Source organism: Hyla sarda, chromosome 1 (assembly GCF_029499605.1).
Source record: "Hyla sarda isolate aHylSar1 chromosome 1, aHylSar1.hap1, whole genome shotgun sequence".
NCBI classification, from domain to species: Eukaryota; Metazoa; Chordata; class Amphibia; order Anura; family Hylidae; genus Hyla; species Hyla sarda.
In genome coordinates, this window is record NC_079189.1 from 460,820,906 (window position 1) to 460,838,728 (window position 17,823).

The window sequence follows — 17,823 nt, forward strand, 5'->3', positions numbered from 1 at the left end:
GTTGAGGTGTTGTTTTATGTCTAACTGCTCTCTGATGACTCACGTCCCGAGAGCTGTGCAGTTCCTATGGGGATATTCTCCCATCATGCACAGCTCCCGGGACGTGACATCATCATTGAGCAGTTAGACAGAAAACTTCAGAAGCTAATAACTATTGGAAGGATTAAGATTTTTTAATAGAAGTAATATACAAATCTGTTTAACTTTCTGGAGTCAGTTGATATATATATAAAAAAAGGTTTTGCCTGGAATACCCCTTTAACTTTAATTATAGAAGTAAATATCAGGTGATGGGCGGGATTATACAGTCAGGGGGTGTGAACATAAAAAATCATGTCTCGGAAACGGAAGGGAGTATCAAGAAACTGTAAAAAGGTGTACCCTAGACTACTCAATGACAGTAAAATCTAAAAAAAATAAATAGTGACTGGTAGAGGGACCATAGGAGCGTCAGCTCTGGAGTTTTAGGAAACTTAAATGTTAAGTCTGGTGATATCTGTCATTTTATTTCATATTATATTTTTTTAAGCCTAAAAAGCCCCATTTAATGTGAACTAATATACATTTCAGAAGGAAATATTTCAAAGGTTGTCACTGCATTTGGAGTAGAGGTGCTGTGATTGTCCAGCTGCTGTAGAGCTGTGAGACAGACTATGCCTAAAGAATAGCTCCCTACATAAGATTTGCGTTGTTGCTACTCTGTGGCTCTATATCTATAAGATACCCCTCCAATCATGATCTGCTGGGGGAATCGAAGTGAAGATACAGAGATTTAAAGTATATATGGAGCAGCTTAAGTCATGCAAGGCTGTGTTAGCTATAGTAGAGACTGTTAAGAAGGCTGAGACAATATTATCTGCTCTTGTTACCTTTCTTGGATATATTCCCTGACTTGTGTTTTCTAAAATTGAAAAAACAAAGACCCATTATTCTGAACATTTTAATGGAAAAAAAATACCATCACTTGGCATTGATTGCTTGGTACTTCAGACAAGCTGATAATCTAAATGATTGCTCAATAAGAATGGCCCTAGCAACCCAATTATCTGTACATATAAGGTAGCTATAATCTAAAGGGCTTCAAGGAATTTACAATTAAAGGGTTATCCACTAGAGTTGAGCGAACTTACAGTAAATTGGCTCGTAGCGAACCTTGCAGCTCAGCTGTTGATTACTTTAGTCTGCGTAAATTAGTTCAGCTTTCCAAGGGATCTGGTTGCCTGGAAAAGTCCGGGATGACAGCCTTAGGTCTCCTAGGTCTGTATCCACCTTTTCCAGGCAACTGGAGCCCTTGGAAAGCTGAACTAATTTATGCAGACTAAAGTAATCAACAGCCGAGCTGCGCGGTTCGCTACAAGCCAATTTACTGTAAGTTCGCTCAACTCTATTATCGGCCTAGCCTTTTAAACTGGATGGCATATCCTTAGGTTACCCTCTGTAAAATTAAGAGGAGTGCAAATTAAAAGCTAAAAAGCAGCTTTTTGCAATATAGTTCTTATATGGATTAAGTCTGCTTAGCAATTTGTGGAGGACAATGCTGGAATTCTATTGCATTCATCAGTGAGATTCTAACAGGTACAAACAGTGTTATAAGAATTATATACGGTTGTCCCTCTAGTTACAATATTAACCCCTTAAGGACATAGCATTTTTCCACTTTCGTTTTTTCCTCCTTACTTTTAAAAAATTTCAATTTTGCACCTAAAAATCCATATGATGGCTTATTTTTTGCGCCACCAAATCTACTTTGTAATGACATCAGTCATTTTACCCAAAAATCAACGGAGAAACTGAAAAAAAAATCATTGTGTGACAAAATTGAAGAAAAAAACGACATTTTGTAAATTCTGGGGGCTTCTGTTTCTACACAGTACATTTTTCATTAGAAATGAAATCTTATTATTCTGTAGGTCCATACGATTACAAGATACCCTACTTATATAGGTTTGATTTTGTATTACTTTGGAAAAAAAATCATAACTACATGCAGGAAAACATTTTGCGCCGTGATGTGAAGTTTTTATCGGCACCATTTTTGTTTTGATCAGATTTTTTGATCGCTTTTTTATAAAAAAAAATTTATGTTAAAAGGTGACCAAAAATGCACTATTTTGGAAATTGGAATTTTTTTGCGCGCACGCCATTGACCTTGCAGTTTAATAAATTATATATTTTTATAGTTCGGACATTTACGCACGTGGTGATACCACATATGTTTATTTTTATTTACACAGTTTTTTTTTATGGGAAAAGGGGGGTGATTCAAACTTTTATTAGGGAAGGGGTTAAATGATCTTTATTAACTTTTTTTGTTCACTTTTTTTTTTGCAGTGTTATAGCTCCCATAGGGGGCTATAACACCGCACACACTGACCTTTTACACAGATCACTGCAAAACCATAGCTTTGCATTGATCAGTGTTATCGGCGGTTGATTGCTCAAGCCTGGGTTTCAGGCTTACAGAAATCAATCGCCGTTCAGACGCACAGGAGGCAGGTAAGGGACCCTCCTGCTGCGTCCTAGCTGATCGGGCTGCCGGGATGCTTTTACTTTTAGACGCGGCAATCAACTTTGATTGCCGCATCTAAAGAGTTAATGCAAGACATCTGCCAGAATGGTGATGTCCGGCATTCGCCACGGGTCCTGGCTGCTAATAGCAGCCGGGACCGTGCGGGTATGATGAGAGCTCATCTCCTGAGCTCGCTTCATAACCCTCCTGTCCCGCAGCACCGGATATACCCGGCATTCTGCGGCAAGGGGTTATATGGTTCCAGGACGAAAATTGTATGTTGAAAACATAACTCTATGGAAACCTGCTAATTGGTTCTGAAGCCACCAAAATGTTATCCAAAAATAGGAAAAAGTGAGGATTAAAGATAACTAATATAGATAAAGCAAGTCCTTGCATAGAAAAAAAATCTGCTGGAAGCTGTAAATCACTGGCTATGTAGAGGACCGGAGCTTCTTCAGGGTCCTGTACAGTACATGCAATGGGGGAGATTTATCAAAACCTGTCCAGAGAAAAAGTTGCCGAGTTGCCCATAGCAACCAATCAGATTGTTTCTTTCATTTTTCACAGGCCTTTTCAAAACTGAAAGAAGCTATCTGATAGGTTGCTATGGGCAACTGCACCACACCACACACTTTCTCTAAACAAGTTTTGATAAATCTCCCCCAATGTCCTAAAAAAAAAAAAAATATGTAGCCACTCTTACTTGGTGTCCGAAAGGAGCAACTAACTGTGGCATAGGTTAAGAGTAGTACAGAACATGTAATACTTTCCTGTACTGTAGGAGGTGCTACCAGACAGGAATTCAGTGCATACACTTCCGTAATACAGAGGTTTTACCAGTGAATGCCCATTCTGATTGGTCAGTTCTTTCAGCCATTGACATGTTTCACAGACCTGGATTCTCTGTAGCATTGTATGTTGAATCTGGTTTCAAGTTACAATGGTCCAGAAAAGACCATTGTATGTTGAGGCCATTGTAAGTTGAGGGATCACTGTACAGTGAAACCTCTCCAAAAGACCACTTATCCAGACAAGATTTTGTGTAACCGCCATACGCTTAACTTAGTGGCCATTTTCCTTCAGAAGACCACCCCCACAGAATACCACTTTTCTATGCAAATTTAGGTGACATTCTCAAATAAGTTTCACTGTATCATAGCTTCTGGTGGATGGAGACTTACGCCTGTAAATTTCCCGGAGAAGACAGAGATCTTTCTTCTTTTCGGCTTCCATCAAATGGATTTCCAAAAGATCGTTTCCGCAGCATAGTTTTTACCAATATCTTAAAAGAAATACAAATCCCACATTAATATAGACAGACAGGACTGTCACTGCTGGATCTCAGAGAAAGGGGGAAAAGTAATAGACATTTATTATCAGTGAAATTGTACAGTATAACAGCATAAGTGATAAGCGTCTGATCAGCCTGTGTGCTGATGACGGGACTCCCACAGCTTACACCTAAATGGAGTGGCAGTGTGCATACTCAACTGTGAATATGGCTATTTTTCTATTTATGGTCACCCATTAATTTTATATGGGTTATGTAATACCACATTTGTCCAGACGACTGTACTCATCAATCACATAAATGTTAGATAAGACAACCCCTATAAACCATTACAAAAGGGAATGATGTTGAACTTACCACCGTCGCCAAGCTGGGTATGTGCTTTACAGAATTTTCCACCTCTTCTTCAGTCACTTCTATCAGTGTGCAGTTTTCATCTTCACTAGGAAGAGGCTCAGCACCATGTTTAGTCACCCACGGATGTAGCTAAAATAAGGAATATTAGGAATGCCTTCAGAATGTTCTCGAAACCGCTTAGCTGGGGCAACACTAATAACTAGTTGCACCCAGTACCCAACAGACAAGAAAACCCCTCTTCCACATCAGTGAAAATGTTTACTACAAGTGGCAAATTATAGGGTTGGGGGGCTGGTGACCTCTAGGCCCCCCCAAAATCACCACAAGGGGCCTCAACTTTCCCTGCTCCATAGGGCAAGATGTCAGCATGCACTTTATGCATTGTCTATAGGAGCATTGAAGACACCCGAGTACAAGGTAACTCCAGCAGGCCCATAGACAATGCTTGACCTTATGTGAGGGTTTATCCTAATCCTGAAATACTTATTTATCAAAAACGTATGCCCTTTTACCGAAGCCTGTTCTACGATAAGTGCACCTTTATATCAGGAACTGAAATTCTAGACTCAGGGTTTTTATCCAACATTTTCATAATAAGATCCTTCAGGTCTTCTGATATCTCTGGCCTGTGGATAAAAATATGACTTATTACCATTAAGAAAAATATAAATGTTATACTGGCAGGTTTAGGGAACTCAATGGTAGTGTTAGACCTATGTCACCAAAACTAAGAAATACACTGTAGACAACAGATATAACTTACTGGTCTGGAAACTCCAGAGGCTGATTCTTTATTTTTGCATGTAGTGATATGATTCTCTCATCCATAAATGGACACTAAAATACAGAGAAGTCGGCAGAGCTAAATATTTCACTAAAACAAAAACTGGCAATACATAAGATCGCTGTCAGCCAAGTGCCCATTTAGCCATCTGCTATGTCTTAACACTCCACCATACCTGTGCATGCTCAGCTGAGTGTGCATATTTATTTCAATGTGGATAAGGAAATAAAAATTGTGCAGACACCTGTAGCTAGTGTTCATTCATGAGAGCATTGGATCACTGTGACAAAATGGGCAGGTTTTGCTAACTTTAAATAGGCACTGTCATGAAAACTAATGTTTGCTTTTGCACTCCTTATGGTAAATAAAAAAATCTTTCTAATTTACTTTGTTAAAAAAAAAAAAAAAGACGTTTTCTATGTTTTGTGTTTAAAAAAGCTGCCAAAAAAGTGCAGCCTTATCCAATCATAGCTCATCTCACACACTGAGCTGCTCTGGGTTGTGTGAAGCAGAGTGAGGGAGGAAGTTCTCCCCTGTATGGCTTCAGATGATGTCATGCCTGCTGGGCAACGCCCCTTCCCAGTCTGTGAATCTGACTGAGCAGAAAATACAGAGCAATATCATGATAGAAAACAAAAAAATAATAAAAGGCAGGAGTGGTTTATGATGACGGGGGAAATGTGTGACCTTACGTGAGGGTTTATCCTCCTTATGGGAGGATTATAAAATTTAACAAGATCATGACAGGTAATCTTTAATCTCAATAGTCAACAGCTAGGTTCATACACAAGGTTTTGATGGTAAGGTATTGGTCTTTTTGCTGCTAAAACAAAGATATGTAACAGGGTTGATATTCCTGGAGGGATACGTCACATAATAAAAATTATTTAGGTAAACAAGAGGAATGGTCAGAACTCTGGCAACTGATATTTAATGTGGATAAGTGCAAGGTAATGTACCTTGGGCATAAAAACCCAATATGTAATATGTGTAACAGTCCTAACCTCAGTATCTGAGGAAAAGGATTTAGGGGTCATTATTTCAGAAGACTTAGGTCCCTTTCACACTACAGGTATCATCCTGTAAAAACCTCCATTAAAATACATGCATGGGATAGGCATAAGGCTATCCTTCATATAAGATAGGGCCAGGAACTATTGATAGGATTCAGAATATATTGGGCGGAACAGATGGTTCTTATTGGGCCAAATGGTTCTACGTTCTATGTTTCTACCCTATAAATGAGGAAGTAAATGTGGCAATTAAATAAAAAAAAGTCTATGTAAAATCTTTATCAGCTTTTCTTTTGTTGTCCAGTTTCACTTCCACTACTGTTCTCAATGCATGGCATCATGAGTGAAAATCTAGACAGATCCTTAGGAGGTATTTATTTGTTAATGTATATTTTTTAATAAGAATCTGGTATTGTATTTCAGGGAACGACACTACAATAAGATCTAACATCCTTGCTGTTATTCTTCTGCTGTCAGCTGGGAAGAGAGCTAAAAGTGGCTGTGTATGCGACTGCGTTCACCTGTAGCATTATTACATAGAAATATCTACAAACAGGAAAATAAAATTACAATACTGTAGAAACCTACCTGTCCGAACACAAAGCAGTTTAAGGTGACTCCCATAGCCCAAACATCCAGTGCCTGTGCAAAAAGAGAACCACACAAGCGTTCAGGTATTCGCACTGCTCACCTGCCGCACACAGTTTGCTATATTACAGGATTCAGTATCCATGGTAACTTTACAGAACATTTTGTACCCGGCACATACAGTAAAATATCTGCAAATATCATGCAGGGTGGGTTTTTTAATATAAGGTGTCATATGTGAAAGCTTTAAACAAGCGTACAATATACTCTCCATGGCCCCTTTAATGGCTTCTTGACCTGCACACCTCTGGCTGGTCAAAGGGGTGCAGCTTAAAAACACTAAGAAATATGCAAAATAAACCCCTTTGTTCTCCTGCTTCTCAACATGAACAGGAGGGGGATCAGTAAGTGCATATCGATGCTCACTGGACTACAGAGTTTCCAGCCAGGTACACACAGACACAAAAGTGCAGGAGAGCTTGCATTTCATTAAGAAATGTATATTACAAAACTATAGAACCTAGAGCTACAGTTTTAAACATAATTACGGGACAAATAACCTTATATTTTAACAGTTTAGATATCTCGGTACAGTGATGCCATTTATTTATATATATATATATATATTATTTTTTTTTTACTTTTAAATCCTTTTTAGGAACTTGTTAATTTGCTACACTTTTACATATGTATATCAGTGTACTGTCATTCTGACAATCTACCTTTACAGTCTGCCTATGGCAAGATCTTAAAGGAGTACACCGGTGAAAAACAATTTTTTTCACATCCACTGGTAGCAGTAAGTTAAAAAGATTTGTAAATTACTTCTATTTAAAAATCTTAATCTTTCCAGTACTTATCAGCTGCTGCATACTACAGAGGAAGTTAGCAAAGTTCGTATCAGCTCACCCTCGCATGCAGTGCACGTGGACTCCGCCCCGGCAGGTAAATGTGAGAAGAAAATTCGTCCAGCACTTGACTCAGGGAACGTTATCTTTATTAAGGTGCCATGGAGAACAAACAGGTACACGAGGGCTTGTGACGCGTTTCGGCTATAGTTACTGAGCCTTAGTCATACAATAAAAGCCTTACAAATCTTGCTATTTATATGCAGGCTCGACAGGCAAAAGCCACGCCCATTAGGGCCACGGCACCTGTCTTGAACCACATATAATGACATCCGATCGACAGGTGAGTAACAAATGGTGCAGTTTAATGTGTCCATACAAGCATGTTCAGACACAACCGCAATGAATTTCACCCACTGTGGAACGAATGTTCCAATACAAAATCACAATTAAAAATACATACACTTCAACACCGCACCAGAACACTTTCAGTACAGCATCAATATTAACAAGATGTATATAATGTATGTTACTACGGTGCTATAGAGAAGTTACAATAATAAAAAAAAGAGAAAAAATATATAATAATGTTTAAAAATGGGGAAAGAGGAGGCAGAGCTGGAGGCCTAACTGTATGCATCAGATAGAAGTGCATGAACACATATCAGAACCGGGCTATCAGGTGAAGCTGCCAGATAGAAAAGAGAGTATATTATAAAAGAAAAAAAAAATAATATATATATATATATATATATATATATATATATATATATATATATGATGACTCATTCGAAAATTCAGTACAAATTTAATAATGGAGAATGGTGTCAAGTCTCCTATTGAGACCGTGAGGAAATCTGGTGTTCAATTTGAGAATCCAGTAGACCTCACGGTCCAAGATTTTTTTGTTTGAGATTGCCCCCTCTTGGGGACAGCCTCACCCTCTCAATACCTTGCAGTTGTAAGGAGGATGTATTTCCTCCGTGGACTTCAGCGATATGTTTGGAAACCATAGACACATGCAGTGTCTGAAAATGACCTATGTCAGATAGGTGCTTCCGTATCCTTACCTTCAAAGGATTTGTGGTGCATCCTATATATTGAAGGTTGCAGTCATGGCATGTGAAAAGGTAGATTACCCCCGATGTGCTGCAGTTAATATACTGTTTAATGACAAAGCTGTCCTTATTACTACAAGAAACAAATGTATTAGAGTTATGTATATAACTGCAGCACACACATCTATTGGCACAACATTTGTAAGAGCCCGTATGTTTGAGCCAGGTTGGTTTCTTAGTAGGACCATCAGTAAACAGACTAGGTGACAACATCTGACCGAGGGTAGGGGCCCTGCGTGATACACACATGTATCCCGATTCAAGGGCTTCCCTCACCCCGGGATCGGTATGCAAAATTGGCATGTGTTTATCAATGATTTTCTGAACCGATCGAAATTCCGTACTGTAGTACTGGGTAGAAAAGATTATAGGTTTAGAAGTCTCATCGGATAAGGATTTAGTATTTTGAGTTTTGATCAATTCATTACGATTCTTTTCAGCTGCTATCTTGATAGCTCTCATAATCGTCAGGTTCGGGTATCCGCGCTGCCGCAAGCGGTTGCCAACGGCAACCGCTTCCCTAGAAAAATCAGGCTCGAGGGAGCAATTACGGCATGCCCGGATCATTTCCCCGACTGGAAGATTTTTGACGACATGAGGGGGGTGACAGGAGGTAGCGTGGAGAATAGAATTTACAGAGGTCTTTTTTCTAAATGTTGTAGATATAACCCTGTAACTACCCCTGTCACCCCGCAAATGTAAATCAAGAAAATCAAATTCATCATGATGGTAACTGCCCGTGAATCTGTGATTGAGATCATTGGAATTGAGAAATTCCATGAACCCCGGTACGGCCGCCACATCGGACCCCCAAATAAATAGGAGGTCGTTGATGTAGCTGCCATACCACAGCAGATGTTCGCTGTAGGGGTTGCAGGGGGCGAAAAGAATCTCCCTCTCCCACCAACACATATATATGTTGGCGAGAGAGGGGGAGAATTTCGCCCCCATCGAAGCTCCTGTGACCTGGAGGAAAAAGGAATTGTTAAACATAAAAAAAATTGTGGCTCAGCAAATACTCAACCACTACCAAAATATATTCACATAATTCCTCAGGGTAACGGGAGTAAATTCTCAAAAACCACGAAAGGGCAACAAGTGCCCTGTCGTGGGAGATGGCAGAACATAAGGATGTGACATCCGCCGACACCCAACAATGTGACTCTCCCCACGTAACCCCATGCATCATATCTAGCAGGTGTTTAGTGTCCTTAATGTGGCCCGGATGTGTGGAATAAGGGGTTGAAGGAGTGAGTCCACCCAGGCGCATAGCCGCTCATTTAATGAGGAAATGCCAGCGACTATGGGCCTGAGTGGAGGAGGAAACACCACCTTAAGTACTTTAGGAAGGGAATGAAATATGGGGATGACCGGGTTGTCAATGATAAGATACTTAGCAACCTGTAGGTCCATACGGTTAAAATGATACCCTACTTGTATAGGTTTGATTTTGTATCACTTCAGAAAAAAACAGAGGAAGTTATTTTCTTTTTGAATTTCTTTTCTATCTGACCACAGTGCTCTCTGCTGACACCTCTGTCCATGTCAGGAACTGTCCAGAGTTGGAGCAAATCCCCATAGCAAACCTCTCTGGTCTGGACAGTTCCTGACATGGACAGAGGTGTCAGATCTATAGCCTGTCTTTGAGCTCTGCAGGCAATTCTTTCTGGCTTGGTTTTGCTCTGCTACGCATTAAATGTCAGCTGTAAGACTTTATATAGACAGGGTCTATCCAAATCATGTCCAATCACCTGAATTTACCACAGGTGACTCCAATCAAGATGTAGAAACATGTCAGAGATGTTCATAAAAATGGGAGGCCCCAGAACTAAACTTCAAGTGTCATAGCAACATAATTGTTTCTTTCTAAAAAATATTCCACATTCTCATTATGAGGTATTGAGTGCAGAATGATAGGCAAAAACACTGTTCTGTATGATGGCTTATTTTTTGCGTCACTAATTCTACTTTGTAATGACATTAGTCATGTTACCCAAAAATCTACGGTGAAACAGGAAAAAAAAATCAATGTGCGACAAAATTGATGAAAAAACACTATTTGTAAGTTTTGGGGGCTTCCGTTTTTACGCAGTACATTTTTCTGCAAAAATTACACCTTATCTTTATTCTGTAGATCCATACGGTTAAAATGATACCCTACTTATATAGGTTTGATTTTGTATCACTTCAGAAAAAAATCATGAATACATGCAGGAAAATGTATACGTTTAAAAATCTGTGTTCAGAGCGCTATGAGGGCTCATTTTTTGCGCTGTGATCTGAAGTTTTGAACTTTTTTGTGGCATAAAAAGTGATCAAAAATGAGCTATTTTGGATTTTTGAATATTTTTGCGCGTACGCCATTGAATGTGCGGTTTAAAAAGCGGCATATTTTTATAATTTGGACATTTCTGCACGCGGCGATACCACATTTGTTTATTTTTATTTACACTTTTTTTTTATTCTTGGAAATGCGGGATAATTCAAAGGGTTAATGATTTTTTTTACACTTTTCTTATGCAATTGCATAACATTGCATTAACTGATCTTTTACACTGATTGATGCATCCATAGGAATGGATCAATCAGTGTTTTCGGCGATTGAATGCTCAAGCCTGGATCTCAGGCTTGAAGCGTTCATTCGGCGATCGGACAGCGCTGGAGAAGGTAAGAAGACCTCCCCCTGTGCTACAGTTGTTCGGGATGCCGCGATTATACCGCGGCGATCCCGAACAGCTTCCCGAACTTTCGTTTTTAGCCGCACGGCTCAGCTTTGAGCGCGCGTATAAAGGGTTAATAGCGCGGCACCGCGATCAGTGCCGCGCTATTAGCGGCGGTCCCGGCTTCACTAGGACGCCGGGCCCGCCTCGATATGATGCGGGGTCACCGTGTGACCCCGCGTTATATCGCAGGACCGGGACCCAGGACGTACCCATACATCCTGGGTCCTTAAGAGGTTAAAGAGTAGCTGTCACCAAATAAACTTTTTTAAACTAACTCAGGCTATTTTCCCTAACTATTCTCCTAACACCCCTCCCACCCTTAAAAAAAATTTCAGAGCTTTAAAAAGCTGTGTATCTTTCCTTTCATCTTGCTCACATAGTGCAATCTCCCAGCAAGAGAAAGTGGCCATTTCCCAGCAGGCACGACATCACTGAAGCCTGCTGGGGGACCCCTTCAGCCCTCACATTGTTGAAGCACTGTGATGAATAAAATACCTCAGGCTCTGTGCAGCTTTCAGTGAGGTTCTATGCATGTTTCAGTGAGGCTCTGTGCAGCTTTCAGTGAGGCTCTGAGGAGCTGTCAATCAAGCTCAGTGCAGCCAGAAGCACTTCCTGAGTTTGGTCTCCTGCCAGGCCGGGAGGAGACCAAACTCATTGTATTAATTGCAGCAGGAAACAGAACAGAGCCACCTAGTGGCCATTTTTTCTATTACATTTTAAACATGTATGTTGATAATTTAAAAGCAAGTGAACGGGAAAGTGTCTGCAAATTACACAAGGAACACAATATTAAAAGTTTTATTTGGTGAGAGTTACTCTTTAAATGGGCAATGTCAGATCCAAAAATGTTTTACATTTTGTTAATGATGAAAATGAAAAACCTTTTGTAATATGGTTGTTTAAATTTTGTTGAATATTTAATAAAGAAAACTGCCCCTGAAAATCCCACCACTAGGGGTCCCTATACCTACTGGGACACTACCCAGTCCTGCATCAGCTTGTCCATGAGTCATGCACAATAGATGAGTCATGGACAAGGCTGCATGAGCAGACACACCAATCACCTCTCACCACCACAAGGGAGGGACACGCCCACTTCCCCGGAGAAGATTTCTAACACTGATCTAATGAAAAGAGGGATTTATATAATAAATATAGGTGACAGTAGCTAATTCAGACCATGTACATCTAATTTTTATGCCTCTGAGTTAGATATTAATATATATTTTTTGTGTGATCTGACAGGTACACTTTAACATAACGCAATGTGAAAATAGTGAAAGTGTCTGAAGATTTTCTGAATGCATTGATATATATACACACACACAGATTTTTTTCTCTTCTGTAAACTCCTCTGGATCCAAGGATACTAAAGCAAAAACTGCATAATTACATTAAGAAGTAGATTATGAACAAACACACATAAGGATCTTTTGTCCATGCAACCTCCACAATATTATAGTTAGACACAGCTAATTTACCTTTCCTGAAAATATTTTGCGTGTTTCAGACAGGGTCTCGGGAGCCATGAATGCTGGTGTACCCACTGTGTTAGACAAAAAAGCATCTGTTCCCTCAAACTGGTTACTGACTCCAAAGTCAGCAATCTTAATGTGACCATCTTCACCCACTAAAAGGTTGGAGGGTTTAACATCACGATGTATGATTTTCTGATAATGTACTGCAAGATAAAAAAAATATATATATAAAAATGTCACTGTATATGTAAAATAATGTTTTTTATATACATGTAGAAGAAGAAAATAAGACGGCACTGCACTATTCAGCCATTAACAGTTGACCAGGTATGGAGTGTTAGTAGCCTGCACCAGTCTTCTATCCTGTATAGAGTCGGTGGTGGTGCTAGGATGTAACAAGATATATATCAATGTACGGGATATGAAGAAAAACTGAAAATCATCCGCACTCACCATTAAGTATACGACAATGCTCCTAAGACCGTGGCTGACCGAGGAAACGGGCTGCCGAGATGGACGGCGCTCAGAGCCTCTGAGCGCCGTCCATCTCTGCAGCCCGTATCCTCGGTCAGCCCCGATATTAGGAGCATTGTCGTATACTTAATGGTGAGTGTGGATGATTTTCAGTTTTTCTTCATATCCCGTATAATGGTTTTTATCAATTAAAATAAGGTATATTCTAATCTGGTTCATATTACCTGAATAAATTACATATATCTATTAAATTTATGATCGGAACTATCACAGGGATAATAAAATGTCACATTTAAAAAATGCAACATTGAAATGTCCATGTATCTAAGGTTCTACTCACATAATGTTATAAAGCATCTCCAAAATGTTCCTACCAAAGGCTTTAATGTGACCCACTGTATAGTATAAAGATTGAGATCACTTACATTCTTGACACGTCTCTGCTCTGCCTGAGCCATTTTCAAAATTGCATGTTTAAGAAAGGCTCAGGTAGAATGGAAATGTGACGCAAATACATAGGTTGTCTATGAAGGCTATGGGGGGAAGGGGGGGATATATCAAAACCGGTGTAGAGGAAACGTTGACCAAGCAGATTTCTTCTTTAATTTAGAAAAACACCTCTGAAAAATGAAAGAAGCAATCTCCACTTTTTCTGCCCAAGTTTTGATAAAGCTCTCCCATATTGTCTTGGTGAATAAACCAAGAAGTGTTATAGCCCCCCTTAACTGCTCTTCTCCTTTCGCTTTCTTTTTTTCAGGTTCTTCTGGCCCATTTGGCGGTCTGTCTGCTAGGCATGAGTGACCTAAACTTATTTAACCCCTTAAAGACTCAGCGTTTTTCAGTTTTTGCATTTTCGTTTTTTCCTCCTTACCTTTTCAAAATTATAACCCTTTCAATTTGCCACCTAAAAATCCATATTATGGCTTATTTTTTTGCGCCACCAATTCTACTTTGCAGTGACATTAGTCATTTTACCCAAAAATCCACGGCAAAACGGAAAAAAAAATCATTGTGCGACAAAATTTAAGAAAAAATGCAATTTTTGTAACTTTTGGGGGCTTCCGTTTCTACGCAATGCATTTTTGGGTAAAAATGACACATTATAATTATTCTGTAGGTCCATATGGTTAAAATGATACCTAAAAATCTAGGTTTTATTTTGTCGTACGTCTAGAAAAAATCATAACTTCATGTAGAAACATTTATACGTTTAAAATGGTCATCTTCTGACCCCTATAAATTTTTATTTTTCCGCATATGGGGATGTATGAGAGCTAATTTTTTGCACCGTGATCTGAAGTTTTTATCGGTACCGTATATACTCGAGTATAAGCAGAGTTTTTCAGCACGATTTTTCGTGCTGAAAACACCCCCCTCGGCTTATACTCGAGTGAACTCTCCACCCACAGTGGTCTTCAACCTGCGGACCTCCAGAGGTTTCAAAACTACAACTCCCAGAAAGCCCGGGCAGCCATCGGCTGTCCGGGCTTGCTGGGAGTTGTAGTTTTGAAACCTCTGGAGGTCCGCAGGTTGAAGACCACAGCGGCCTTCGACATCATCCAGCCCCCTCTCACCCCCTTTAGTTCTGTACAGTACTCGCCTCTGCTCGGCGCTGGTCCGGTGCTGCAGGACTGTCCGGAGAGGAGGTGGTCCGGTGGGATAGTGGTTCCGGGCTGCTATCTTCACCGGGGAGGCCTCTTCTAAGCGCTTCGGGACCGGCCCCAGAATAGTCACGTTGCCTTGACGACGACGCAGAGGTACGTTCATTACCAACGTACTTCTGCATCATCGTCAAGGCAACGCCTCTATTCTGGGCCCGAAGCGCGGAGAAGAGGCGCCCCCGGTGAAGATATCCCACCGGACGACCTCCTCACCGGACAGTCCTGCAGCACCGGACCAGCGCCGAGCGGAGGCGAGTACTGTACAGAACTAAAGGGGGTGAGAGGGGGCTGGATGATGTCGAAGGCCGCAGTGGTCTTCAAGCTGCGGACCTCCAGAGGTTTCAAAACTACAACTCCCAGCAAGCCCGGACAGCCGATGGCTGCCCGGGCTTGCTGGGAGTTGTAGTTTTGAAACCTCTGGAGGTCCGCAGGTTGAAGACCACTGAGGGCGGATGATGACAAGAGGATGATGAAGGGGGGGGTGGGATGATAAGGGGATGATGACAAGGGCATGATGAAGGGGGGGGTGTGGGATGATGACAAGGGGATGATGAAGGGGGGTGGGGATGATGACAAGGGGATGATGAAGGGGGGGTGTGGGATGATGACAAGGGGATGATGACAGGTGATTATGATGAGGGTCTGGATGATGACAGGGTGATGATGATGAGGATGTTAATGACGGGGGTCTGGATGATGACAGGGGGGGATGATGTATTTCCCACCCTAGGCTTATACTCGAGTCAATAACTTTTCCTGGGATTTTGGGTTGAAATTAGGGGCCTCGGCTTATACTCGGGTCGGCTTATACTCGAGTATATACGGTACCATTTTTGTTCTGATCTGACTTTTTGATCACTTTTTATTAATTTTTTAATGGTATAAAAAGTGACAAAAAATAAGCTATTTTGGACTTTAGAATTTTTCTATGTGTACGCCATTGACCGTGCGGTTTAATTAATAATATAGAGATGGTAGGAAGAAAGATGAGACAGCACTACTAAAGATGAGGTCATGCAAAATACAAGGGGAATGTCCCGAGCGGGGAATAGTAACGTCCGGAGAACAGGGGTGCAAGATGCATTAGAAATGGAGACATCTGTATTAAATGCACGGAGAAAGAATTCACAGCTGCACTCACCTGGATACAACTTTACTTTATTTCATCATCATGCAAAGGAAAGCCGGCCTGGTGGGATCGGGAGAAGGAGCGCAACAGCCGGAGCGCAACAGCCGCCCACCCGCACAGCTCCGGCTGTTGCGCTCCTTTTCCCGATCCCACCAGGCCGGCTTTCCTTTACATGATTATGAAATAAAGTTGTATCCAGTTGAGTGCAGATGTGAATTCTTTCTCCGTGCATTTAATGAATAATATATTTTTTTGGGACATTTACGCATGCGGCAATACCACATGTTTATATTTATTTTTATTAAAAAAAATTTTTTTATGGGAAAAGGGGGCGATTCAAACTTTTATTACGGAAGGGGTTAAATCACATTTATTAACACTTTTTTTTTCAATGTTATAGCCCCCATAGGGTACTATAACATTGCATACACTGATCTCTTACACTGTTCACTGCCATGCAATAGCATGGCATTGATCAGTGTTATCGGCGCTTGACTGCTCCTGCCTGGATCTCAGGCATGGAGCAGTCATTCGGCGATCGGACACACAGGAGGCAGGTAGGGATCCTCCTGGTGTCCTGCAAGCTGTTCGGGATGCCGCAGCGGTCCCGAACAGCCTTACTGAGCTGCCGGGATGCTTTCAGTTTCACTTCAGACGTGGCGGTCAACTTTGATAGCCGCGTCTGAAGGGTTAAAGGGGTACTCCGGTGAAAACCTTTTTTCTTTTAAATCAACTGGCTCCGGAAAGTTAAACAGATTTGTAAATTACTTCTATTAAAAAATCTTAATCCTTCCTGTACGTATTAGCTGCTGAATACTACAGAGGAAATTATTCTTTGAGGAATGCTCTCTGATGACATCACGAGCACAGTGCTCTCTACTGACGTTATTATAATAATAATAATAAGTCTTTATTTATTTATTGTTGTCCTTAGTCCTGCAAGGCAGCAGTGCTAACCAATAAGCCACCATGCTGCCCTTAGCATACATCAGCTATGCACGGTTGCTAAAATGTACAGAGATGTCAGCAGATAGCACTGTGCTCATGATGTCATCAGTGTTCCAAAAAGAAAGGAACATGATGTCATCAGTGTTCCAAAAAGAAAGGAATTTCCTCTGTAGCATTCAGCAGCTAATAAGTTCTGGAAGGATTAAGATTTTTTTAATAGAAGTAATTTACAAATATGTTTAAGTTTCTGGCACCAGTTGATTTAAAAGAAAAAAGGTTTTCACCGGAGTACCCCTTTAATACTGGGCCCAATATGATGTGGGGCCACCGCGTGACCCAGCGTTATATCGCGGGAGCCGGCGCAGGACGTAAAAATATGTCCTACGTCGTTAAGGAGTTTTAATAAATTAATTTAAAAAAAAGGAATAAAAAAAAAAAAAAAGCTTCAAGTGAGTGCTGGTTTTCCAGCAAGTGAGGCGTACATTACATTTGGAATATGTTGGATATTCCCTTTATATGCTCCATTGTATTAAAAAAGAATAAAAAAAAGATGTGTATAAGCCAAATGTAGGCTACAAACAGGATGCGTCATACTTATAACCTGAAATATGAGGAGGGGGGGGGGGGGGGTTCGTAGCTTAGAGATTTCTTAGAGATTAATTTTATGTAAAAATACTTCCCCCACACTTTAGAGTGAGAACATAAAAGTATAAAGACTTACAATACTCAATTCCTTTAATAAGGTCCTGGAAGTAAAACCTCGCCTGGTCTTCTGTTAGAGGCTTGGTAGTGGGTATATCCATAACTGCCCTAAATGACAAACAAAATAGGTGAAGGTGTTTAATATCACTTTTCTTGACAATCATTTTATTACCATCCAAAATGTTAAATTGGTTGGA

The 17,823-nt window shown here is 40.6% G+C and overlaps 2 protein-coding genes across 6 annotated transcripts in view; both read right to left on the bottom strand.

Moving 5' to 3' along the window:
- CAMKK2 (calcium/calmodulin dependent protein kinase kinase 2) overlaps positions 1 to 17,823 on the bottom strand; it is a 102,926-nt gene that overhangs the window by 3,541 nt on the left and 81,562 nt on the right. For 4 of the 5 annotated variants that reach the window (XM_056534601.1, XM_056534624.1, XM_056534606.1 and 1 more), the window contains exons 9-15: positions 17,646 to 17,734; positions 12,716 to 12,915; positions 6,546 to 6,599; positions 4,924 to 4,997; positions 4,699 to 4,786; positions 4,161 to 4,289; positions 3,694 to 3,794 (exon numbers count right to left, since the gene is read on the bottom strand). In XM_056534601.1, the coding sequence (XP_056390576.1) occupies positions 3,694 to 3,794; positions 4,161 to 4,289; positions 4,699 to 4,786; positions 4,924 to 4,997; positions 6,546 to 6,599; positions 12,716 to 12,915; positions 17,646 to 17,734 (735 nt within the window). Of the gene's footprint in view, positions 1 to 869; positions 902 to 3,693; positions 3,795 to 4,160; positions 4,290 to 4,698; positions 4,787 to 4,923; positions 4,998 to 6,545; positions 6,600 to 12,715; positions 12,916 to 17,645; positions 17,735 to 17,823 lie in introns of all 5 variants that reach the window. The other variant, XM_056534628.1, reaches the window with a different exon arrangement.
- Positions 6,618 to 10,993, bottom strand: LOC130284359 (uncharacterized). The gene is made up of 2 exons (XM_056534640.1): positions 8,464 to 10,993; positions 6,618 to 7,539 (listed from the first exon to the last, which is right to left on the bottom strand). The coding sequence occupies exons 1-2, from the start codon at positions 9,502 to 9,504 to the stop codon at positions 7,405 to 7,407; spliced, it is 1,176 nt and encodes a 391-aa protein (XP_056390615.1). The 5' UTR covers positions 9,505 to 10,993; the 3' UTR covers positions 6,618 to 7,404.